The following is a 27,273-nucleotide window of genomic DNA, read 5'->3' on the forward strand; positions in this document are numbered from 1 at the left end:
ATTGATTATAGTAGATTTTACAGTTTTGATCAGGAGAGGAAAAATCTTGACCAATTAAGATCTGTCTCTGCTCAATAATTAGTTTTTGTGTGTTTTTTGTTTTAATATATAAACCTTATATTTTTCAGGCTGCAAATTATTATACAAACAGGATTTTGCAAGACGTTTAGGATTGAGATGTGTTACTTGCAACTATTGTTCTCAGCTGTGTAAGAAGGGAGCAACTAAAGAACTCGATGGTGTTGTGAGAGATTTCTGCAGTGAAGACTGCTGTAAAAAATTTCAGGATTGGTACTACAAGGCGAGTAACTCCTTTATTATAGCAGCTACTTTAACCAGTCTTAAAAAACGTTGTAGCTGTTACCATTATAAATCTGGCAACTCATTTATTTTAAAAATGCACACACTTAAGGCCTAGCCCTGATAATATTCATTAAAATTGTCTTGTCATTTCTGCTTGTTTGAAGTAGCATGTATATCTCTTTTTTTAATAACTTAAGCATTACCAAAAGATTAGGATACACCTATATTTTCAGCATTGTAGTTTAACAAAATGGATGTTTTTCTAAAATTTATTGTGTCTTTATTTCACTAAGTAGAATTTTTTTTTTTTGAGATGGAATCTCTGTTGCCCAGGCTAGAGTGCAGTGGCATCATCTTGGCTCACTGCAACCTCCACCTCCCAGGTTCAGGCGATTCTTGTGCCTCAGCCTCCCAAGGAGCTGGGATTACAGGCGTGCGCCACCACGCCCAGCTAATTTTTATACTTTTAGTAGAGACGGGGTTTCACTATGTTGGCCAGGTTGGTCTCGAGCTCCGACCTCAGGTGATCTGCCCTGCTCAACCTCCCAAAGTGCTGAGATTACAGGTGTGAGCCACCGTGCACAGCTAAATAGAAATACTTTTGACTATGTTATCAGTGTTGAATGTTAGCAGGTGATTGTTTTGGATACTTGGGATATATTTTAAAAACATCTTGCTCTTTTTTGGCTTTTCGTCTTTTTAATTGTGAGTTTTGGGGGACTTTAAAATTGAAAGGAATGCTAAGTAGAGACCAGAAACATTTAATTTGAAACTATAAATGTGTGTATGTGTTATACTAAATCCACTTTAAAAATTTAACTTTTAAGTTCAGGGGTACATGTGCAGGTTTTTTATATAGGTCAATTTGGGGCATGGTAAATGACGGGTAAATGACCCATCATTATATAGGTCAGTTTGGGTCATGTTGTACTGATTGTTTTATCACCCAGATATTAAACCTACTACCCATTAGTTATTTTTCCTGATTCTTTCCCTCCTCCTACCCTCCACTCTTTCGTAGGCCCCAGTGTCTGTTGTTCCCCTGTTAATGTGTTTGTGTTCTCATCTTTGGCTTTTCTTTTCCTGTGTTGGTTTGCTAAGGATAATGGCCTCCAGTCCCATTCATGTTCCTGCAGAGGATGTAATCTCTTTTTTATCGCCGCATAGTATTCCAGGGTATATATGAACCACATTTTCTTTATCCACTCTACTATTGGTAGGCATTTAGGTTGACTCTAAGTGTTTGCTATTGTGAATAGTGCTATAACGAACATATGTGTGCATGCTTTTCTCTGGAGAAGCTCTTTAATTAAATCCCATTTGTCAGTTTTTGCTTTTGTTGCAGTTGCTTTTGGCATCTTAATCTTTGCTGGTTCCTGTGTCCAGAATGGTATTGCCTAGGTTGGCTTCAGGGGTTTTTATAGTTTTGGGTTTTACATTTAAGTCTTAATCCATCTTGAGTTAATTTTTGTGTGTGGTGTAAGGGAGGGATCCAATTTCAGTCTTCTCCATATCATTAGCCAGTTATTCCAGCAGCATTTATTGAATAGGGAATCTTTTTCTCATTGCTTGTTTTTGTCAGGTTTGTCGAAGATCAGATAGTTGTAGGCGTGCGACCTCATTTCTGGGCTCTCTATTCTGTTCCATTGGTCTATGTGTCTGCTTTTGTACCAGTACCATGCTGTTTTGGTTACTGTATCCCTATAGCATAGTTTGAAGTCAGGTAGCATGATTCCTCCAGCTTTGTTCTTTTTGCGTTTTTTTGCTTAGGATAGCATATTATCTAACATGGCTAAAATAATGTTTCAAGACATTAAAATCTAGTAATGTCTCAGAATTATTTTATTTGTTCTATTTAAATAGAATCTTGCTTGGGCCGGGGAAATAGATAGATAGAATCACTTGAGGCCAGAATCTTAAGTATCAAAGTAAGCATACCTTATACAAACAGGCATTTTAGAAAAAGGAACAATGTAGACTACTAAGAGGCTCTGAGTAAACTTATAGAATCAATACCTGAAGCTCCCTTCTTCTTTTAAAGGTTCAAAACAAATTTAGATAATTTCCCTCTACCCAAAGAAAAAAGGGGCAAGATTAACACCAATTTACAAATGTAAACAAAATAGGCATCTATTTTTTCAGCCTGAAATGGTCATGCACACACATTGTATTTTTACCTTCTCGTATCTTTGCACTTTAGATTGAGAGACTACTACCTATAGTATAAATAACTTCTACATTTTTATTTAAATTTAGTTTTATGCTTTAAAAATTTTTTTACTTGGCCGGGCGTGGTGGCTCAAGCCTGTAATCCCAGCACTTTGGGAGGCCGAGACGGGCGGATCACGAGGTCAGGAGATCGAGACCATCCTGGCTAACACAGTGAAACCCCGTCTCTACTAAAAAATAGAAAAAACGAGCCGGGCGAGGTGGCGGGCGCCTGTAGTCCCAGCTACTGGGGAGGCTGAGGCAGGAGAATGGCGTGAACCTGGGAGGCGGAGCTTGCAGTGAGCTGAGATCCGGCCACTGCACTCCAGCCCGGGCGACAGAGTGAGACTCCGTCTCAAAAAAAAAAAAAAAAAAATTTTTTTTACTTGACAAGTCACTGAATGAGCTGTGTTTTCTGGTTTATATCATGGTTTGCTTCTAGATTTAAAATAGAGATTTATTAAATCCTGTCTCTTCTAAATTGCAGTAAGAAACCTGTGACATCATGCAACCAAAAGATGCTGAAAATACAACTAATGTATTTTTCTTCTCCCAGATACCTTTTTAGAAAGAAGTAGATTTTACTTTTCCTCAAGTAAATGTTTCCAGGCATAATGGAAAACCAGATAGTTCTTTTGATCTGTGTAAGTTTAAAAGTTTTTTAAAAAAAGGATTTAGTATTGTAATGCAGTAATAGCTAGAAGGTGCTTGAAAAATTGGTAAAGATAATATTTCCAAAGGTCCACTGTTTCCCAATGCTGTGTCTGTTAAGACCTAAGCTTTTCTTAAACCATATTACTTCCGATTGCACAGGTTTTTAACACAGATTTTGATTTGTTTTCCAAACAAGTAGCGAACGGTGGCAATATTAAATTCTTAATACAAATGCCCTCTAATAGTCTTAACAGTATGATTGATGGGCTTTAAGTTAATAATATTAGACTTCTGTAATTTTTCTTTATAAACTGCTATATCCATGTTTTAAAATTGTTTTTGAAATTAATTTTAGGAAAAGAATATTTAATATTCAAATATTGCTTTAAATATATATTTCTGGTCACCAGAGAATTCCTATGCTTTGCATAGTACCCAATCACCTTTTATCACTGCATTTTTTTTGTAGTGAATCACTCTACTGTGCTCAGCTGTATTGAGAAGTCATAAAGAATTTCTGTTTAAAATGTCTGTAAAATACCCCTATCTTTTTCGTATTCATGGTTCTCCCCTGGAATATTAGGTTTGTTTGGTGAATTAGGGAACAAATAGATAGGAAAGTTTGAAAAGATGTATATATCAACCCAAAATGAAAAGTTGAAACTATCCAAGAAGTGAAAGGGACTGGGTCAGGATAGGCTGAATGACCTTTTGCTAGTTATTGAAAATGAAATTTCTGTTTAGTTGATAGATTGGATTAAGGTTTTTGAATCAGAGTTTAGTACCTGGCTGTTACTTAGATTTGTTTGAACCTGTGACTTGTTTTTTTTTTCTCCTCCCCCTTAGTTTGCTATCCTTGATTTCACAATGACAAGAAAACCACAAAATAGATGATGCAGTATTTTTAAAACCAGAGACTTATGTTCCATTTATTTCATTTTTAATGGTGTCTTAATAGTTATTTTTTGCAAATGGCTAGGGAATGCATCTTAGAGTGGAGTTGTGTTGGGGTTGGTAAGGTATGATGATCATTAATGATCTTTTTAAATTGGCCATCATATTTTAGCTGAATTCCAAACATTTTACTAGGAGTTTGCATGAGTGGATGTAAAAGAAACAAAAGTTCACAACCTCCAAAATTTTGATTATGGCAGTAAACTTGGAATTATTAGAATGTATGGAGTTCTCACTTACTATTTTTTCAGGCTGAAAAAATAGATGCCTATTTTGTTTACATTTGTAAATTGGTGTTAATCTTGCCCCTTTTTTCTTTGGGTAGAGGGAAATTATCTAAATTTGTTTTGAACCTTTAAAAGAAGAAGGGAGCTTCAGGTATTGATTCTATAAAAACCAAGTGTCTAATTGTAGAACGGTGAAGTGATTCCATTGTTCAAATTCTTTAGGTGGAATGTGTTTGATTTTATGCCCTCGATCTTCCAAATGATTGTATAAATGGCAATACTACTACTAAGAGTCAGCGTAGTATGTGTAATGATTTGAATTAATACAGATTTCTATTTTAAAGGTTAAATCGAGAATCTTCTTGTAGCATTTTATTTGTATTGTGTTAGGATATTTATTCTCTACTCATTTATAGTAACTCATTTTGTCTTTATTGCTTAGTGTACAGGATAAAGCCTAGGTTTTGACTTGGTTGTCTGCCTTTGGAATCCTTTCTCTGCATTTTTAATATTTGGCCTTAGTTATTTAATCTTTTTAGATCTTAGTTTGCAGTACCCATTTTGCGGGGCTGTTGTGAAGATTTATAGAGAGAAGATACAATGGGTTTGGCTCTTATTTCAGGTTCTCAGTGAACAATGTAGTCAGGCTGTAACTCTACTTTTGGTTCTTGCGCTGTTCAGAATCAGTGAATAAAGTATTAAGCTTCCATTTCCTTCCTTTATGCTTTGTCTCTTTTTTTGAGCATAAATTGTAAAAACGGAAAAAGAAACTGAAAGAAAGAAAAGAAACCCTGGAACAATTCTATGGTTATTTTGAAAAACAGTCTCGCTGGTGAGAATTTAACAAAGGGACTTTTTTATTATTGAGTGAAAATATGATCTTGGTTGATATTAAGTGCTGTTGTTACTGAGATGATCACATAATACCATCAGCAGTATAAAATTTGGATTCACAAGGTTTTGGACAAGAGTCGTGATACTGGCATCACTTAGTAGTCATAATTTGTACTATAAATCTTCATTCACTTAACATTTATTCAGCAGGAGAAATACCTGACCTCGAGAAAAAAAAAAAAAGCCTGTGTTCTAACCTTGGGGTATGTTTGTTACGTAAGACCTGTTTGTCAACATAGTCATTTGTTCATATTCCTGACCAGGAATTTTGACGTGACATTTGTAGAATTCCTGTTGAAATTATAACGTGAGAAATTTCAAAATCCACAGTGTAAAACTCTAGATTAGAGTAATAAAGGAAAAGCTGTAGCCACAATTATTATGAACTGCAAAATACTTAACAGTTATTACTTTGTCAAAATTTCAAAGCTGGTAAGCCAAAGGGTAATTGAAAAAAATAATAGTAGTTCATTTCTAGATCAGAAACTTAAATTATGAAAAGAACTGTATTTGAAATTATATCATTTTTCTGTATTTGAAGATATATCGTTTATATTTTCTTCACACTCATTAGTCAAGATGTTAAGAAATAGTGAAAATGGGCAAAATCTAGGGAAATTAAGATCTCTAAAAACAAAAATCTGTCTCAAGATTGTTGATTCACCAAAGTAAAGTACATTCTGTGAATTTTAATTTGTTTTTCTTGTATCATTTTTCGGTATTGCAAGTTAAGTTGTGGACCATTGGGCTGATTGTTTTCCTAGATGTGGGTCAAATCGCTTGTCTTATTGATATTACTGGTTTTCAGAACATTTAAACATTGAGTGTTTAAAAACATGAACTCAAGGTTCTTGTTACTAAAACTAAATAAATTTATTAAAGCTTTTCAAATTTATATTAAACTGTTGAAAAACTGAAATATTTCAAGTTAACATCCATAAATTTCCCGTCATAAGAGCTTGCTTCAAAATTACCTTTGTCTTGTACAACAAACCTGGGAAATCCGTTCATTACTCATAAATGTTCAATATAATGGTAGGAGACGATTCTACCAGTATATTATATGGCCCTCAAAAGTATTTAAAAACATTAAAATAGATTGATTTGGTCTACCAATATGTATTTAGTTATCCTACCTTTGTAATGCTGGTCTTTGACTCCTGGTAAGTATAGGATGGAACTTTGTCAATTGAGAAATTGCTTCTTTTTTTTTCCTCCCACTTTTACTTATTGTACATTTTACTGTTTATAAATGATTTATATTATAGTTCTATTTTTCTTTATCAGTCACGGTTTTATCACATTTGGCAATAATCACTGATAAACTTCTGGAAATCTTCAAAAATAATTTGCAATGTCTGAAACCTTCCTTTTTAAATTAAGGCTGCAAGGTGTGACTGTTGTAAATCTCAAGGAACTCTTAAAGAGCGAGTTCAGTGGCGTGGGGAAATGAAGCACTTCTGTGATCAACACTGCTTACTGCGCTTCTACTGTCAGCAAAATGAGCCCAACATGACAACTCAGAAAGGACCTGAAAACTTGCATTATGGTATGTAATAATTTAGGTGATAACCTGAAAACCCTGTAAATCAGTCTTTACGTAGTTCTGAATCCAAAACACTGATAATGAATAGTTGATTTTGGAGATCGCTTAATAGCAACTTAAATTCCGTAGGTTCTCTGGGTTGAAGTACCCTGGTATGTTGTTTTTATAAATGTATTGCTTTTTGTTTTATTGTCTTTTTGAAATTTCATGCTAATTGAGAAAACAAGGTGTAGTTGATAGGAGAAGCTAAACAGCATTATAACACAAATTTTAAAAAAGAATAGACATCTACCTATGGTGTCATCTGCAATTTTAAATGCAAATTATTTTTAGCAAATCGAATTGCTAGGGAGTAGGTTGGGAGGAACAACAAAAACCCTTTAGAAGCTGTAATTTTTAAAAATATATATATATCTTTTAAGATATAAATCTAAGAATATATAATAGTATTTCCCCAAAAGCAGTGTATACTTTCAGAGGGGACAAAAGGAAAAAAGGATTAATTTAATTTCATTTATTTACCTGTATATTTCTATACTTTATACAAATTTGAAATTCTTCCCTTCAAATGTCTAAAATATTTTCTTTAGTCACATTTTAAATTAGTGAAATTTAATGAGAAATAGGGATTTAGAAAATTCTGAAGAAAGAGTATTTGTCTTATTTTAAATTTTTTATGTTTTTTAGATCAGGGTTGTCAGACGTCTCGAACCAAAATGACAGTAAGTATTGGTGAAATGGAGTGCTAAATTGTGATTTTTTTAATACGGGGTAAAAAATAATTAGGCCAATTTAATGTGATCATAACAGTAATTTTTTTTTTTTTTTTGCTTAACTGAGACAGTGGAGTATTCAGCTGAATTATATTAATACCAGAGACTGTCATACATGCTAAGGAATGTAAAGGAGAATTAATTATAGCCTCTCCTCACAATGGGGCAATAGACATAAGTGATATTTGAGTTGACGGATGTTTCCATAATAGATGCATCTTTAAGACAATGGCAATAGTGTGTTTGAAATGACTGTATTTGTTCTGAAAGATACGAATAAGCTGACTGTAAACAGTTGAGTAGAAGATTATCAGATAGGCATGAAAAATAGGAGAATAATAAAGTGCTAAGCACATGTGTATTTGGCAGAACTACTTACTAGAGCCAAGCTTGAAGGGGATCTTTGGTGGAATAATGGAAAATGAGGCTGAAGGAATAGGCTGAGGCAGATTAGTAATGGCTTTATGCATTTATCTTTCAAGTAGAGATCTGAAGATACATGTTGGTGGCTAGAATTTTTTGAGTTTAAAAATTTGGGAAATACACAAAGTGTCCTGGATTTTTTTCCTCCTGTTTATTTTTCTTTTGGTGTAATATATCAAATTCTACTTCTGTTAGCATTGTAAGAGTTTTATAGGTTGATGCTACTAATGACTACTAAAGATAAGAGGCAATGCTTTTGCCACTCTCTGGAGAGTGCTAGGGCACTGCCTGGCCTTGGCATGCTGCATCTTACAGCTGTCACCAGCGGTGGATCCTGGTGTTTCTCGTATCCTTATCCGCGGGAAACTCTTTAGGAGTCATTTATCGGCAATAAAGTCTCTGGGCTAGTTCTTGTTATGTTACAAAAGAACAGATCAGTGGTTCCTAGTGCTGACTACTCATTAGAATCACCTGGCAAATTTTCAAAACCTTCCAGTGCCTAGGCTCCAACCCCAAAATTCTGTATTTTAAAAAAGTTCTGGCTGGGCACAGGACTCAGGCCTGTAATCCCTGCAACAAGGCAAGTGGATCACCTGAGGTCAGAAGTTCAAGACCAGCCTGGCCAAGATAATGAAACTGCATCTCTACTAAAAATACAAAAAGTTAGCCAGGCGTGGTGGCGTGCACCTGTAATCCCAGCTACTCAGGAAGCTGAGGCAAGAGAATTGCTTGAACCTGGGAGGCAGAGGTTGCAATGAGCCAAGATTGTGCCACTGCACTCCAGCCTGGGTAATAAGAGTGAAACTCCATCTCCATTAAAAAAAAAAAAAAAGAAAAGTTCTTCAGGATTCTAATATGTAACCAGAAGTGAGAATCACTGATATAGATGAAAATTGGTATTTTTACATTTATTCTGTTCAGTGTTTGTTTTTGATGTTAATAGTTGGACAGAATCCTAGAAAAGTAAGAATACTTTTTCCTTGCTTTCTCTATCCATACACCCCCTTATGGAAATAATTTAAAATCAGATAATTTTGGAAGTATGTAAAGTATTCACTTGAATTATCTGATTTTAATACCAGAGACTTTCATCCATGCTGAGGATATGAAAGATGACTATTCCCTATTATATACTTATATTTATAAGGCAAGTCCTCAACCTTGTTTCAAAGGTGTGTGCTTTTGACCAGAAACCCTTTCTATTAGCATGATATTAAATATTTTTCTCCTCCTACAGGACTTGAACCAAACTATATGACGGAGGGATAGAGGAAGCATTATTGATAGGGAAGGATAAGTAAGGCTGCCATTGCAGCTGTTGCCTTTTGTCATATAAAGTCCTCTCCCATCTTTTCTTCTTTGTAAGCTTTTGGAATCTTCTAATTCTCCACCCGTAAACTTCAAAGGATAGGAGCTTAGCTGTTTAATTTTGGGCAAGTTACTTCCCTGTTCTTTGTGTAAGTTTATTTGAAAAATCAAGATGAATGTAGTACCTGCCTCATGATAAATACTAAACCATGGTGTAGCTGTTTTGTTCCAGACTTCATAGAGGCAGTATGTATAGTGAAGAACGTAAACTTTGACATCAGATGAATCTTACTTGAATCCTGATTTCATGAATCTTACTTGAATCCTGATTTCAGAACTTTTAGCTCAGTGCCTCTTGCCAGGTTGTATCACTTCTGAGTCTCAGTTTCCTCATATGTAAAATGGGAGTGATAAAAAGTCCTACCTTTTGTGGTGTTAGGAGTGTGCAATAAGATTTGGTGCTTTTCATACTCCCTGGCATCTAGCAAATAGTCAGCAGATGGTGGCTTTTGTCATTATAATTTTTGTTCTTTTGGGTCCTACTTCATCGTACACAAATAACTGGATCCTGCCTATTGACTAAAAAGTAAAAAACATTCTAAAAAACAAGTTTGGTTCAAGTGTAGATTTTCACCAAGTGGCATAGTTTATTGACATAAAGTAGTATTTGCAGAATGGCAAGAAGTGCAACATTGAGCAATCCCAGGACGTCTGTGACTTTAGATCCTCTCTTTTGGGATGTAGAGTATTTTCCAGTTCAGACCAGACTTTCCTAGTGGCTGGTATGTAACAGATGCTGTTTGCTAAGTTATTCTCTCCATTACACGATGGTGGAAATTGAGGCATAAGAGATTGAGTGACTTGCCTGAGGTCACACAGCAGTAGCTTTAAGTATAGTTGACCCTTGAACAACATGGATTTGAACTGCATTTGTCCATTTCCACGTGGCTTTTTTGTTTTTTTTTTCCTAACCAAACTTGGATGGAAAATAAAGGATTTGTGAGGCAAATTTGAGGGCAGACTTTTCATATGGGTGAGTTCTATAAAGGCTGACTGGGAGTTGTGTGTGCACAGATTCTGGTATGAGGAGTAGGGGTAGGGGCTTTGGCGGATGGTGGTGGTCCTAGAACCAATCCTCCACTAAGGATTATTGTGCAGTCAGTACAAATACACTGAGAGGTAATTGTGCAGTCAGTCCTCATTCATGGATTTCAAATTTGCGTACCCACCAATAGGCTATTGATAACTGCTGGGAAAATGTTTGATCAAACTGAAAAGGTGTTACAGAAATTATAAAGAACAATGTTAAAAACACAGTGTGCATCACACAGCAAATGAGCGTAGAAGGTTTTGGCAACATGAAGGAAGGTGATATCAGAATGGAATTCTGTCTTGGGAAAAATTGTCAATAAAACAGAAAAATGGCCCTATGCTTGAGCACAGTCTCAAGTTTAAGCACTACTGAGAACATGCCTTGAGATGCAAAAGGATCTGAGGTTAAAAGCTAAGCTGCCAGGGCCGACACAATTTTTGAAGCCAGTTTGAGTAAGAAAATCACTGACACTGTCAGCAAGGCACAAGAGCCAGTTCTACAACCTCGGTTTTCATGCGGCACACCAAGGTTGAGAGGTCAGACCACACAGTGCAGTGTCTCATCACACATCCTGCAGCTCCATCCACAGTGAAATTTCCTTAATGTTTGTTTTGTTTTTGCTTTGTTCTTGAGACAAATTCTAACCCTGTCATCCAGGCTAGAGTGCAGTGGGATGATCTTGGCTCATTGCAACCTCCGCCTCCCAGGGTCAAGCGATTCTCCTGCCTCAGCCTCTAGAGTAGCTGGGACTAGAGGTGGGCACCACCATGTCTGGCTAGTTATTTATTTATTTACTTATTTATATATTTTTTGTATATTTAGTAGAGACGGGGTTTCACCATGTTGGCCAGGCTGGTCTCAAACTCTTGACCTTAGGTGATCCGCCTGTCTCGGTTTCCCAAAGTTCTGGGATTACACGTGAGCCAATGCACCCGGCCAGCTTTTTAAAACTTTGACTGCTTAATTTTTGTTTAATATTTTTTAGGACTTTATTTGCATAAAGGTACAGTAAACAGTATGTGTTCAGTGTTGTTTATGTGATCACTGTACAATATATGTGTGGCGTACTGTACAGTGTGCATGTGCTGTGTGAGTGATGTACAGTATGTGTGTGCTGTATTTGTACTGTGTTTATCTCAGTAGTGTATTACACAAAAATGCTCTAATGAAATACTGTCTTATTATAAAAAAAATACTGTATGAAGTATCTTTAACAAAATTATGTATTGATCAGTTGATGAAAACATTGTAATCAGAGGCTCACAGGAACCTAATCTTGTATTTCCCATTGAAGCAGCAGTTCAGTAGTCATTGGGGCAACTGTATAGAACACAACTATTCTGAATTACGTACCTACATTTTCTCCGTATCAATAGGTGATGTGGAGAGTACCTTACCTTTACTCCCTTATGCTCTTATCTTCCGCTTATTTCAGATTTTATTTATGTGGGGTTTTGTTTTGTTTGCAATGCAAATAATGCTACGGTGAACTTAGTGCAAAATATCTGAGAGACTGCATCTGTAGAACAGGTTTCAGAAATTGCCGTTGCGGGGCCACAGGAAATACACAACGTAAAGTTTGAGGATATCTTTGGTAATTGTTTTCGTTTTTCTTTTCAAATTTGTGATCATATTTAATGCCATTTATCCAGCAGAGGGAGCTAGAGTATCAGAGAGCCATAATAACTGTAAGATCTTTTTCTGAAATAAATTTAAAAGTGCCTAAGTGTTTTCGTAGTTCAGGTTTGCAATCTTGATTTTGTACTTAAAAGTTAGATTGTCTTTATGTATTTTTCTAAAATCATTCTGATGGTACCCTTTGAAGGTGATATAAATCTATAGAATGAATAATTGCTACTACTTTGCTAGTAGTTAGAATAGATTCATATTGATCCTTATAGATTAAGAGTATGGTGAACATAGTGATAATAGCATAATTTGGTTATCCTCTTCTGCTTTTGTGTGTTCCCTTCTTAGTACCGAAAATCCTTCATTGACACCAGGAAGTACTGAAAATTAGACATCAAAATAAAAATGTTTCTCTTTGCTTCTTCATAGGGTTCAGCACCACCCCCTTCTCCAACACCTAACAAAGAGATGAAGAACAAAGCAGTTCTTTGCAAACCTTTAACAATGACAAAAGCTACTTACTGTAAACCTCACATGCAGACCAAATCTTGTCAGACAGGTAACTTAGGACAATGTGACTTACATACTTCCCCATACCTTCATCTTGACATGCTTTTCTTGAATGGAACAGCCCCCAGGATAGATTCATTTGGTCAATTTGTCATTTTCTGTTGATTTTGCTTATCTAATTTTAGATATTACCTGGAGAATACAGCATCTCATTTTAAATCATTATGATCAATCTCTGATAAAGGCCTAGAATACAAATTATGTCAAAGTGAAAAAATACTTTATGAAAAATTTCCTCTTTACCTGTGATTCGTAATGGTAACAATTCTGTTTCCTTCCTGTCAGAATGAGATGAAATTATTCAAATATGTATTTTTTATCAAATTCACAGTGTTATCTGTATTCTAATTATTTGATTAAATAAGCCTTTGGGGAGGTTGTTGAGGAGAGTATGTAGGGTATCTGAAACTATATAGTGTTTTTAAAGGATGTTTTCTTTTCTTAAAAAAAAAAAAATCCCTAAATTCTATTTGTATTTTCTGTAAGTTAGAACAGCTGCTGCTTTCTAAGTTACCTAACTTGTAAAAACTGGGAATTTAGAGAAAAAGAAAAGGTACTGAGGTAGTTAAATTTTTCTTGATCAAATTATTTTAACATTAAGCACCTGTATATAAGTGTTAGTTAACGTTGCTCCTTAAATATGTTTTGTGTTTTTAGATGATACTTGGAAGACAGAATATGTTCCAGTGCCTATCCCTGTGCCTGTGTATATCCCAGTTCCTATGCACATGTACAGTCAGAATATTCCTGTTCCTACTACAGTTCCTGTTCCTGTAAGTCACATTTTAAGTTCTTTTCCATTTTGAGATTGAGCAGGCACAGTTGGGAAAACAATGTACAGTTGACCCTTGAACGACAAGAGTTTGAACTCCATGCATCCACATATGTGGATGATTTTTTTTTTTCCCAATAAATATGGGTGGCCCTCTATATTGGCAGGTTCCACATCCGTGACCAAACACGGACTGAAAATACAGTATTCTGCCTGTAATCCCAGCACTTTGGAAGGCTAAGGTAGGCGTATCTTCAGCCCAGGAGTTCAAGACCAGCCTGGGCAGCATGGTGAAACCCTGTCACTACTGAAAATACAAAAATTAGCCAGGCATGGTGGCATATACCTGTAGTCCCAGCTACTTGGGAGGCTGAGGTAGGAAGATTGCTTGAGCTTGGGAGATGGAGGCTGCAGTGAGCTGTGATTGCACCACGGCACTGCAGCCTGGGCTACGGAGCAAGTCCTTGTCTCAAAAAAAAAAAAAATTATTTGAGGATGTAAAATCTGTATAGAAGGCTGACTGTAGGGGTGTGGGACTTGAGTCTGCATAGACTTTGGTATCCATCCACAGGTGATCCTGGAACCAATCCCCTAGAATACTGAGGATAACTGTAGTTGTAGTTACTAGTTTCATGAAGCTAATAAAACCATCTTTACCTTTCTTCAACAGTTAACTTAGATTTGGTTGTATCTCTGTTGTCATGATTGATTGCTTTGTGTGTAACTATGTATATGTTCATCCTCACAAGTAACATTTTGCAGATGTCTGTGCCTGCTCTATGCATATTGAGTTTTATATTTGGGTTCATTTTCAAAATAAATATTTGTGGGCCATGTTCAGTGGCTCACGCCTGTAATCCCAGCACGTTGGGAGGCCAACATGGGCAGATCACCTGAGGTTAGGAGTTCGAGACCAGCCTGGCCAACATGGTGAAACCCTGTCTCTACCAAAAATACAAAATTAGTCAGGTGTGGTGGCGCACACCTGTAATCCCAGCTACTGGGGAGGCTGAGGCAGGAGAATCACTTGAACCCAGGAAGCGGAGGTTGCAGTGAACTGAGATAGCGCCATTGCACTCTAGGCTGGGCAACAAGAGCGAAATTCTGTCTCAAAAAAAAAAAAGAAGAAGTATTTGTGAAGTCATAAGGTTTAGAACTGAAATGTAGAATTCCATATAAAATATTATTTGATCCCAAATCACTTGCAGTACTTAGAACACTATTGTGTCAGGGCTTGCAGTCCCCTGGGGGACAGAAATACTTCAGAAATTCTTTTTCTTTAATTTGTATTCCAAAAAGTAGATGTTTGTATTCTAGGCTTTCTTGTCACAGTTAACATCTTAGTTTTGTATGTGTTCTTTTCAAAGCTTTTATCCAGTGTGATGTTATAAAGTAGATCATGGGTCAGAGTAATTTTTAATTTGGAAAATACCTTTTAATGTTTAGTAAACCTAACTCACAATGATTTGGTTAATTAGGTGCCAGTTCCTGTTTTTCTGCCTGCTCCATTGGACAGCAGTGGGAAGATTCCCGCAGCAATCGAGGAGCTAAAGAGCAAGGTTTCTTCAGATCCTCTCGATACCGAGTTGCTTACAATGACGGATATGATGAGTGAAGACGAGGGGAAAACAGAGACTGCCAACATCAACAGTGAGCTGCACTAAATTATACCTGGCGAATAAGTGTTACCATTGGTTATTTATAAGTATTGTTCCACTGGTTATTTATAAATATTGTTACCATTGGTTATTTATAAGTATTACATTACTTTCCAGGGCATATAATTTTGTTTCAATTTATGTAGGGGTGAGGAAAGCATTGTAACAAAAATGTATTTTATATTAAGAGATCTACACTATATTTAGCCAGGTGCCCTCAGACAGATATCCGAAGCAGGAATTTGGTCTTTGTTCTCTGTTTTAAGCAGGATTTGACTTGTAAAATCCACTCAGAGTTACTCTTGTTAATGGAGTAGTGCAGATACAAAACTATAATAACTTGATAGTGATCAGAACTCTTCTTTTGTAATAGTTATCCCTAGTTTTTTGTTTTTTGTTTTTTCTGAGATGGACTCTTGCTCTGTTGCCCAGGGTGGAGTGCGGTAGCACGATTCCGGGCTCACTGAGATCTCTGCCTCCTGGGTTCAAGCTATTCTTCTGCCTCAGCCTCCTGAGTAGCTGGAATTAACGAGGCACGTGCCACCACGCCCAGCTAATTTAGATATTTTTAGTAGGGACAGGGCTTCACCATGTTGGCCAGGCTGATCTCAAACTCCTGACCTGCCTGCCCACAAAGTGCTGGAATTACAGGTTGGAGCTACCACACCCAGCCCCTAGTTTTCTTTTATCGCTTATACTGATAAAATAATTTGCATTATCAAAACTAGAGTTTATCTTAACCTCTGTTAGGGCAGTGCTTGCGCTACATGGTATATAACATGATGAGTGTGTTGTGGATGGTTCTAAGTCACTTAGAATATTTATTTTCCACCCTTAACCCTCTCTTGATACCCAGAGTCCTAGTTCAACCTTGAGCTAATTCTTACCCTACCCTGGAGGACAATCAAAATACTGTAATTTTCTCTGGATTTAATAATGAGACAGTGTTTTTGAAGCACTGTGGTAAGAAGTTGTGAAATTAATTTAGTGGGTTGCAACCAGTGTTTTTGTTTAACGAAAGAAAAACTAAGTGGAGCAGGGTAAAAAAAAATGACAATGTGAATCCCTCATAGAAAGGGTAAGTATTATTTTGTGAAACCAGTGTGTATACAGATGTCTTTCTGTTCTCTGCCATCACCTTGCAGTATGTGCTGGATAAAATGCATTTCTTACCATGACTATAACACAAAAACACTTGAAAGCAATTGATCGAACCATTAAAAGGCAGTTGTTAATAAGCATATATTGAACGACTTGAGAAACCTAGGTCAAAATTCAGAGTATTGAAAACTACAGTTGTCTACCCTCATTAGTTTATTTTTGACAAAAAGTTGCTTTTAGAAATACTTTATTTGTTGAAGTTGTTTTACTATCAAAGCATACCTATTAGCTTTTGAAGGGAGTCTTCCTATAAAATTTATAGGATTGAAAGTTTTCATGTGCTTGTGACTAATTATAATTATGAGGTTTATAGTGGTTTACATTTTGATATAGTTATATATATAATATGCCCTTTTGTGACATTAAATGTATTTTTTTATATTGCATTTAAAATTAAATGACTTGCTTTTGCCAGATTAAATACAGATACCGTTGGGGTTTTCTGTTTTGATTCCTAATGATAGTATGGATTGATTTCAGGTGTAATGATTGAAACAGCTATAATTGGTTCAGATCTTTTGAAGAACTCTGACCCAGAGACACAGTCCAGCATGCCTGATGTACCATACGAACCAGATCTGGACATTGAAATAGATTTTCCCAGAGGTACTCAAAACCTTCATGACTATGGGATTGAGTTGTGGAGTCAACTGTGGTTATGATAATTTACCATTTGATGTTTGTGTCATTGCCTTTAACAGTGTTCATATTTTTTTTGTTGTTGTTATTTTTTTAAACTCACCTTAACAGTTAACTTCATTTTTTTTTTTTTGAAAAAACCCACCTTACCAGTTAACTTCTGGAATGAGATCACTTGAACCCAGGAGTTCAAGACCAGCCTGGGCAATGTGGTGAAATGCCATCTCTACTAAAGAATATAAAAATTAGCCAGGATGGTGGTGCATGCCTGTAATCCCAGCTGCTTGGGAGGCTGAGGCAGGAGGACTGCTTGAGTCCAGGAAGTAGAGGTTGCAGTGAGCTAAGATTGTGCTGCTGCACTCCAGAATGAGACCCTGTCTCAAAAAAAAAAAAAAAAAAAAATCTCTAGAAGTAATTCATTATAGAAAGTTTAAAGAAGTGTTTGTGTCCTTTTTAATTTAAAAAAATTGTTAGCGTCTAGGTGCGATGGTTTATGCCTGTAATCCCAGCATTTTTGGGAGGCCGAGGTGGGTGGATCACCTGAGGTCAGGAGTTTGAGACCAGCCTGGCCAATGTGATGAAACCCCGTCTCTTCTGAAAATAGAAAAATTAGCTGGGCGTGGTGGCGAGCACCTGTAATCCCAGCTAGTTGGGAGGCTGAGGCAGAATTGCTTGAACCTGGGAGGTGGAGGCTGCAGTGAGCCAAGACTGCGCCGTTGCACTCCAACTAGGGCAACAAGAGCAAAACTCTGTCTCAAAAAAGTATATATATAAAATATATATATATATATTGTGTATATATATAGCATTTTTTTAAGATCCCTTTGAAAATTAAGTTCACCTTCAAAGGAAAAATTATTTTCAAGTCTTTTGTAAAATAGGCATGTCACTTTTCATTATTTTCTTTTTTTTTTTTTTTTTTGTGAGACAGAGTCTCGCTGTGTCGCCCAGGCTGGAGTGCAGTGGCCGGATCTCAGCTCACTGCAAGCTCCGCCTCCCGGGCTCATGCCATTCTCCTACCTCAGCCTCCCGAGTAGCTGGGACTACAGGTGCGCCACCATGCCAGGCTAATTTTTTGTATTTTTAGTAGAGACAGGGTTTCACTGTGTTAGCCAGGATGGTCTCAGTCTCCTGACCTTGTGATCCGCTCGCCTCAGCCTCCCAAAGTGCTGGGATTATAGGCGTGAGCCACCGGGCCCGGCCTCATTATTTTCCTAATCCATGGATGGCTAATGAGCACACTGAGTAGAATGTGAAACGTTGGTTTTTGTAAAAAAACATTTAATAGATTGAATCAGATTTGTACCGATACTATTTAGATCTTATAATTGGATTCCAGACTGTAGTAATTTTTCTGATATCATACATTTTCATGAAAATTCTGTGTTGATACTCATTTTATATATGTTTTTAGGAGTTTGAACAGGGTTTGTCAGAACTTACAAACCACGTTAGATACAATGAGTCATTTACTCCCCAGCCCAGCCCAGATTGTCCCCATGTACGAGTGCTGGTTTACATCCTGTGGTTATTTGCTGGCTGTGTTTATGTAACATAACCTTGTGCTATTTCGTTTAAAATAAAGTTCTGATTTGGTTGTCAGCTGCTGAGGAGCTTGATATGGAGAATGAATTTTTATTACCACCTGTTTTTGGTGAAGAATATGAGGAACAGCCCAGACCTCGATCTAAAAAAAAGGTACATTCACTTATAGCCTATATAACAGTATCTCTCTATAGGCAAACAGGGATACAGTGATCTTTATTGTGCCTGAGAATGTGGGAACATATTTTGTTTTCTAGGTTGGAAAATCATTTAAGAGGTAATCTATTTTTAAGTAATAAAAATATCTCAGGTTTAGTTGATACCTCAACTAAATTTTCTTGATGCAGGGTCAAAATAGAAAACAGTTGCTAAAGTAATAAGTGCAGTTCTTTCACAAAAATTCAGACTGTTTTCTAGAAAGGGAGCTGTTTTTTTCCATCATTATTTCTGATGAGATTATCAGCGGGGTTGAAGAATACAGTTTATTATTTCTGGTGTCTTTTAGGCATACACACATGGAAAGACATGCTGGACAGTTTGATCATTCAGTAGACCAGATCTACATGCGTGAACAACTGTAATTGTTAGAGTATTCTGCCAACTTTCTGTGTTTCTGACTTCCAACATAAAGCAGGTTTTAAAAATACCTTAAGAAAGATAGCTTTCACAAATTGTCTCCAAAAGAAAGAACAAAAAACCTGAAAAGGGAGAGAATACTTGCAGTAGAATGATGGTGGACTTCTCATTGACACCAGACACAACAGTTAACTCAAAATGAGCCATATACCTAAATGTGAGAGCTAAAAACATAAAACTCTTAGAAGAAAACACAGGCCTAAATCTTAATGGCCTTATGTTAGGCAGTTTCTTTGGTAAGATACCGAAAACACAGGGAAGAAAAGGAAAAATAAATAAATAAACTGGACTACATCAAAATTAAAAACTTTTGCATTGCGAACAATGCCATCAGGAAAGTGAAAAGGGGGCCAGGCACAGTGCACCTGTAAATCCCAGCACTTTGGAAGGCTGAGGCGGGAAGATTGCTGGAGCCCAGGAGTTTGAGACCAGCCTGGGCAACACAGTGAGACTTCTAAAAATTAGCCAGGCATGGTGGCACGTGCCTACAGTCCCAGCTACTCAGGAGGAGGATCCAGGCTGCAGTGAGCTATGATCGTGCCATTGCACTCCAGCTTGGGCAACAGAGCAAGACTTCACCTCAAAACAGAACTCCAGCATGGATACTTACCTGGCAGGAGAGATACCGTGATTACAGAACTCTAGCATGGATGACAGAGCAAGGCCCTGTCTTAAAAAACAAAAATAAAACAATAAAATAAAATAAAAAGTGAAAAGTAGTTAAGTGTCACTCTCTATAAGGTGGAGTTGTTGAAAAGTTCTTCAGTTTCTCTCTTACAGTAATATTTAGATTAGTTTATTAATTGTCTTATGTTTATTTTCTCATCATTGGTGACTCTCACCACAGAATTTAATATGATTTTGTTGCACAAAGTGATTTATGTAGAAACATCACATTTCCTGAAATATTAACTAACTATTGTCAGATTCAGGAATACCAGTCAGTTCAAATCAAATACCTGTATTTCATTTTTTTCTTTTCTAATTTCATGACAGATTAAACAAATAACTATATTTTTATTACAGATTAAAGAAGTAACTATATTTGTAATTGCAGATGATCCTTGTGCAATGCAGTGGTTGGGCTCTGATCCCCCCTGCACAGTCACAAATTTGTGTATAAGTTTTGACTCCCTAAAATGTTAAGTACTAGTAGCCTACTCTTCACTGAGCACCCCCTGCACAGTCAAAAATTCATGTGTTACTTTTGACTCCCTAAAAAGTTAACTACTAGTAGCCAACTGTTGAAGCCTTGCTGATAACAGTTGATTAACGCATATTTTATATGTTACATACTGTATATTCATAATAAAGTTAGCTAGAGAAAATGTTATCAAGAGAATCGTATGGGAGAGAAAATATATTTACGATTCATTAGGTGGAAATAGATCGTCCTCATTGTCTTCATGTTGAGTAGGCTGAGGAGGAAGAGGAGAGGTTGATCTTGCTGTCTCAGGTGGCACGGTTGGAAGAGATAGAAGGAGGTAGGAGAGGCATGCATACAGAAAAACTTATGTGTCCAAGTGGACCCCTGCAGTTCAAACCCATGTTGTTCAAGGGTCGATTGTAATTTGCCTTTGTTGAGAGAACGCTTGTATAAAGTAATGAAATAATGTAGGCTTTAAAAAAGATGTTATGGTGTTTTTTACTAATAGGGAGCCAAGAGAAAGGCTGTATCAGGATACCAGTCTCATGATGATAGTTCTGACAATTCAGAATGCAGCTTTCCTTTCAAATACACGTATGGCGTAAATGCATGGAAACACTGGGTCAAAACTAGGCAACTGGATGAAGATCTTCTGGTATTAGATGAGTTAAAATCTTGTAAGTGTTTTAATTTTGTTTCTCCTAAGTCCTATTTAAAATCAAGATTTCTGTTGTGGAGTACCTTTAAATTTAAAAAACATAAATGTAACTTAAAATACCTGTAAGAATGCATTTTATTTTTCTTCAGAGCTCTTACAAAGAATGTCAGAAAGTTCTTAACCTTAATAAGACAGTAAATAATAACAATTACTGATTTTTATTTTATGTATTTTTAGCTAAATCAGTAAAGTTAAAAGAGGATCTACTCTCACACACCACAGCTGAGCTGAACTATGGGTTAGCTCATTTTGTCAATGAGATCCGACGGCCAAATGGAGAGAATTATGCACCTGACAGCATCTATTACCTTTGCCTTGGAATACAGGAGGTTAGTAATTTGATGGCTGCTTTCAAGTATAACATTAATAAGAAAAGTTGTGGTAGTTCTTGTTCCTGTAGCATTATGGAACCTTTATTGACTTACCAAGAAAGACAAAGAAAAATTTAGTCTATTTGGAAATATTATGATATTATAAAGGATTAGCTACTTTGTGTTTCTTCTGTAATGGAATATATATGTTCCTAAAAACCTTCAAGTTCTCCAAAACTTTGTACCAAAACCAAAAAGAATTTATGGGAAAAATAGAGTATGGACAGATCACTCAAAACTTCGGCATCTTTTCTAGCACATCTACAAAGTTGTGTATTTGCCACCATTTATATATAAATGATAATCAGGATGAGATTCTTTCCTTACCGTTGCAGATAAATGAATTCACATTATAAGGCATGCTATGTAGCAGATCTGGCTGTAGATCCCTGTTGATCTACAGGTAAACAGAAAAATGTCCCGACTCTGTAAATAGGTCTCTTTCACTGTGTGCTGCTGATGTGTGTCTGTCTTGCTAAACAGTATAACTACTCATTAATTCTTTGGCTATTTCATAAAAAGAGATCATTCTTTAGGGGTAAAGATAAACTTCATCCACATGTCTATGAATTTGTTTTCTACAGTAAACATGGAGATCAACTTTAAATAATGACCTCTAGTTCTGAACAAATCCTACAGATTTGTGCCCAGAAGTCAGAAAGAATCTCCAACTTCACATCCTATGTATTTTGAAATATGGTAGATGACAGGGGAGATCTTTTCAGAGTTTTGTTTGTAGGCCTAAAAGTTCATTTTATTCTGCTAACAGGTGTTAGATAATGAAATAAATCACTGAAAAATACTAGAATTGTCTTAATTTGTGTTTTATTTACTTTTTCTCTAGGATAGAAATTTGCTTAAGATTCTGTAAGTGGTGGTGCAGATATATAGTGCATGGCTGTAATTCACTATATTTGAGGACCATCACATATCTTGCAGTAGCAACCTAAAAAATACGTGAATAGGTGTACTTTTTTATCGTTTTATAGGTTTACGTGTACTTTGAGCCTCATGCTTAGATGATAATATAGGTCCACCATTCCACAAACCTCTGAAAACCAGAATTTTTTTCATGAAAACACACTCAACAGTAAAACCTAACTTAAAGGATTGTGAAGCTGTTTTCTTTTTTTTTTTTTTTTTTTGAGGCGGAGTCTCGCTCTGTCGCCCAGACTGGAGTACAGTGGCCGGATCTCAGCTCACTGCAAGCTCCGCCTCCTGGGTTTACGCCATTCTCCTGCCTCAGCCTCCCGAGTAGCTGGGACTACAGGTGCCCGCCACCTCGCCCGGCTAGTTTTTGTATTTTTAGTAGAGATGGGGTTTCACCGTGATAGTCAGGATGGTCTGGATCTCCTGACCTCGTGATCCGCCCGTCTCGGCCTCCCAAAGTGCTGGGATTACAGGCTTGAGCCACCGCGCCCGGCCTATTGTTTTCTTTATTACTCTTGGTGTTAATACTCATCTATAGAACATTCACCATAGAACTTACTATAGGATTGTTAATGTTTCTAAACGAGTACAGAGTGTTTACCCACACCACTCTAGGAATATTAATGTATTATAATTATGTACATGCCCTGTTTCCCCTGTGAAATCCAGACAATTATGAATTCCAAACATGTGACTCCAGTGGTTCTGGCTGAAGGATTGAAGACCATGTGTGTCTTTTCCCTCCTCCTCTTTTATTATACCTAGGAGGGAGGGGAGAGTGGGAATAGCGTTTATACTGTACCAGGCATAGATGAAATTGTCTTAGTCCTCGAGTTTCAGAACAATTTTATTACATATAAATCCTCTTAAAAACAAAGGGAAGCTAGGTCTTACTTTTCTTTCTTGTACATACTGTCCACATAGTAGGCACTCATTGAGTTGGATGATTGTTGTGACTTTTTACACAATAAACCTCTAGATCCCATTTTCTACTGCTTTTGAATGTGTGTGTATATTTATTTATGGTGGTGAAACTTTTTTAAGGAGAACGTTTATATTTTAGAAATAATTCTGTTATCTAGATCAACTGGTTTTAAAGTGCTGTAGAGAGCACTAGGGTCGTGAGGTTGTAGAGAGAGAGGTTGAGTTCTAGGTTCCTGTTGTTTTAATTCATTCCTGCTTTTTGGGGGCTGTGTTTTGGGTTATGTGTGGAATTTCATTTAGAAGAAGTTTCTGGTAGAACAAGGCTTAAAAACGTATTTAGATAATACAACTTTTAAAATCAATAGAAACAACAAAATAGCTAGTTCCTCTCCCTAAAGACATGCTTTTTGCTCTTTTTAGCTATTTCCCCTGGCATTACTTGCATATAGAAATATAATTGATTTTTATATATTCATCAGTTCACTATTCTAGTAGGTGGTCTTGTATTTTTTAAATATATCTTAGAATTTTCTGTATGCACAATCATGTCACCTAGGAATAAGGACAGTTTTACCTCTTTCTGATCTTTCTTTGCTCTGCTTTACTGCATTGCTTCAAACCTTCCCCCATTTGTCTCTCCTGCCACCCAAACCCTAGTCCTAGTACAGTGTTGGATGGAATTAGTGATAGCAGAAACTCTCGCCTAGTTCCTGATAATAGAGGAAAGTATTTTGTCTTTGATCATTAAGTACAATGCACCCTTTAGGGTGTTTTTTTTTTTGTTTTTTTTTGTTTTTGTAACTTCCTGTTACCAAGTTGAGGAGCTTTTCTTCCATTCTTAGTTGACCAAGGATTTTTTTAACTTTTTATTTTGTTGATGAGTTTTTTTTTTTAATTATGAATGCTTATTGAATTTTGTCAACTCCCTTTTCTGCATCTATTAAGATACGGATTTTTCATCTCCTATTAATAATGGTATGAATTTAAATTAATTTTCAGACATTAAACCAGCCTAGCATTCTTGGGATAGACTCCAATTGGATAATGTTATCTTTTTTATATATTGCCTGATTAGATGTGCAAATATATTGATGATTTTTGCAGACGTTCATGATAAGTAGTTCAAAGTTTTGTTTTTTAACGATAATTCTTATTTATAAAGAACATTGTTCTACGAACAACAACAAAAACTCAGAAAAAAAAGTGATCAGAATATTATTTCTCACAAATAAGGCAACTAATGCCCTGGTATCTCAAAATCCTTTACAAAAAGGAGATAGCTTCCTAAGATCTAGTCAAGGGGTTTTGGTATATTACTTTTTTTTTTCTTTTATGTTACTTTGTTTTTCTTTTCATCTGCTTCCATCTTAAGCCTAATTTCTTCAGCTGTAAGAGCTCCAACTTGCTTATTCTTTGCTTACTTAACTTTTTGTTTGATGCTGGCCACGTGAATTTTAGTTTCAGTAGAAGCTTTCTTAGGTTTCACATCGGGTTTTCTGTAGATGGAATTAAAGTTTTGCTTCTTTGCTCGTCTCTTACCGAGGGCTTCCGCTTGTTTAGCCTTTATTGCTTCCATTTTCTCCCACTGCTTCTGATTCACCTTCGAAAAGTTTTCACCACTAGCCAGTTTGTTAACAATCTGACTTTCTGGCTGTGGTGGTGGGAATGGTGTATATTCTTTCTGAACTTTTTTTTTCTTTGGTTCCTTGCATTTATTCATAGTTGTATGTTTGAATTGTGGCAAAAATCTCTCCCAGCATTTGATTGGAATTCAGAATCTTTTGCCAACTCTTTTAATCATTAAGGTTTTAATATTATAAATAGGATACATATTCTTGATAGTATATAGGACTACTTTTCAAACCTTTTATTTTTTTGAGACGGAGTCTCTCTCTGTCACTAGTCTGGAGTGTAGTGGTGCAATTTTGGCTCACTGCAACCGCCGCCTCCCGGGTTCAAGCAGTTCCTCTGCCTCAGTCCCAAGTTGCTGGGACTACAGGTGCCGGCCACCACGCCTGGCTAATTTTTTGTATTTTAGTAGAAACGAGGTTTCACCGTGTTGGCCAGATCTCCCGACCTCGTGATCCACCTGTCTTGGCCTCCCAAAGTGCTGGGATTGCAGGCGTGAGCCACCGCGCCTGGCCAGTCTCAAACCTCTTTTTTAAGCCACTAAAAGGTTCAGTGACTGAAACTATGTTTCCCTCCTTTCTAATGGAGCAAGTTCATTAAGAGTTCTTCAGTGTTGATCCTTTGACACCAGTGAGCCATTGTCTTTTTACAAATCTGTTTATTTCTTACTAACTAACCTGTTTTAATGATGTTACATGCAACATCATCTGGAAGAGTTCGTACTGCCTGTTCAAATGAAACACTCCTTGCTAACTGTTTTAGATCTCTGGTCCCAGTGATGATATGTGAATCAAAAGTCTTCTGTTTTTTTGTTTTGTTTTGTTTTTGAGATAGTCTTGCTCTGTCATCCAGGCTGGAGTGCAGTGGCACCATCTCGGCTCACTGCAACCTCTGCCTCTGGGTTCAAGCGATTCTCCTGCCTCAGCCTCCTGAGTAGCTGGAATTACGCGTGCCCACCGTCATGCCCAGCTAATTTTTTGTATTTTTTAGTACAAGTCATCTTTGTACTACTGTTCACGGAAGTAAGGTCTTAAGTGTAAATTCTCCAGGTTCTTGGCATTTTAAACAAAGGATTGGACAAAATATACAAATGACAAAGGAACAAAGCAGGGAAAGCAGAAATTTATTAAAGCAAGAAAGCACTGAACAGGGTGGGAATGGACCCAAGCAAGTGACTCTAGGGCTGAGTTACAGAGTCTTCTGGGATTTAAGTACTCCTTTTGAGGTTCTTATCGGTTACCCTTATCTGGATGAAGGATTTGGTCTAATACTAATAAAAGACTGAGGTGAATTGACCCCCTGTGCAGATGAAGGGATGGTCCCTGCTTGGCCCATGGTCAGTCCAGGGCACTCCCTCTTTCACCTGAGACCTGGCGGAAGGAAGAGGATTGTAGGGAGAGTAGCCTTTGCTTCATGGGCATGGGGAGATGGGGTTTTCCTTTTTGGTTCAACTTTAGGAAATTGGCGTTAATTGGCCGTAGGTTCCCTGCCCCCAGACCAGGTGTTTTCCCTTGATTCACCATGAATGACTTTAATTTCTCTGCCTCCAGACCCCTTTCTTCTGCCTCAGTTCAAGCAGTCATGCTGCCCTGGATCCAGGGCAGGGTTGCGTTAACATTGAAGTTCATTCAAGGCTTTGGCACCACTGGCCAGCACTCTTTCTAGTAAGCCGCTCTGTATTTTGGGAACAGAGTTACATAATTGCTTTCCTTCAGGAGTCCTCTGGGATTGTCCTCTTTGGAAAGAGCTGGTTCCTTCCAACCATCAGGAAGAGTAAGGAATTCCCATTCATCTTGGTCTCTCTGGCTTCCGCTTCTGGTTATGAAATTCACTGTTTACAGCTGCTTTTTTTTGGCCGGTTCAGAGAGGAAGACACCATTTTCAAATTGCTTCTGGTGGAGCTGGAAGTAAACTTGAAAGTTCTCTTGTCTTTACCTGGCTTTGGTTTGGGGGTAGTAGTGACTTCATAAAATGAGTTGGGGCTGGACACGGGGGTTCACGCCTGTAATCCCAACACTTCGGGAGGCCAAGGCAGGTGGATCACCTGAGCTCAGGAGTTCTAGACCAGCCTGGCCAACATGGTGAAATGCTGTCTCTACTAAAAATACAAAAATTAGTCGGGTGTAGTGGCAAGCACCTGTAATCCCAGCTACTTGGGAGGCTGAAGCTGGAGAATCGCTTGAACCTGGGAGGCAGAGGCTGCAGTGAGCTGAGATCATGCCATTGCACTCCAGCCTGGGCAACAAGAGCAAAACTCCATCTCAAAAATAAATAAAAAATAATAATTTTTTAAAAAGTGTTGGGAAATATTCCTTCCTCCTATTTTCTGAAAGAGTTTGTGAGAATTGGTCTTCTTCTTTAAATATGCAATGGAATTCACCAGTGAAGCCATATGGGCCTAGGATTGCTTTTTGTGGTGGGGGTGGTTTTTAATCACTTAATCAGTTCCTTTAGTTGATGTCAACTGTTTAGATTTCCTGTTTTTTCTTGCACCACTTTTAGCAATTTTGTCTTACAAGAAATGATGCCTTTCATCAAACTCGTCAAATTTGTTAGCCTAA

The 27,273-nt window shown here is 37.0% G+C and overlaps 1 protein-coding gene and 1 pseudogene across 1 annotated transcript in view; one reads left to right on the top strand and one right to left on the bottom strand.

Moving 5' to 3' along the window:
- ZMYM2 (zinc finger, MYM-type 2) overlaps nt 1–27,273 on the top strand; it is a 124,024-nt gene that overhangs the window by 80,801 nt on the left and 15,950 nt on the right. Inside the window, exons 12-21 of the mRNA XM_011959052.1 lie at nt 129–301; nt 6,624–6,789; nt 7,474–7,508; nt 12,442–12,571; nt 13,240–13,355; nt 14,833–15,004; nt 16,654–16,779; nt 18,416–18,510; nt 20,649–20,817; nt 21,036–21,187. Coding sequence (XP_011814442.1) covers nt 129–301; nt 6,624–6,789; nt 7,474–7,508; nt 12,442–12,571; nt 13,240–13,355; nt 14,833–15,004; nt 16,654–16,779; nt 18,416–18,510; nt 20,649–20,817; nt 21,036–21,187 — 1,334 coding nt within the window. The remainder of the gene's footprint in view (nt 1–128; nt 302–6,623; nt 6,790–7,473; nt 7,509–12,441; nt 12,572–13,239; nt 13,356–14,832; nt 15,005–16,653; nt 16,780–18,415; nt 18,511–20,648; nt 20,818–21,035; nt 21,188–27,273) is intronic.
- On the bottom strand, nt 24,414–26,660 carry LOC105524009 (annotated as a pseudogene).

This window comes from Colobus angolensis, unplaced genomic scaffold, assembly GCF_000951035.1.
Source record: "Colobus angolensis palliatus isolate OR3802 unplaced genomic scaffold, Cang.pa_1.0 Scaffold113, whole genome shotgun sequence".
In the NCBI taxonomy this organism is placed as follows: domain Eukaryota; kingdom Metazoa; phylum Chordata; class Mammalia; order Primates; family Cercopithecidae; genus Colobus; species Colobus angolensis.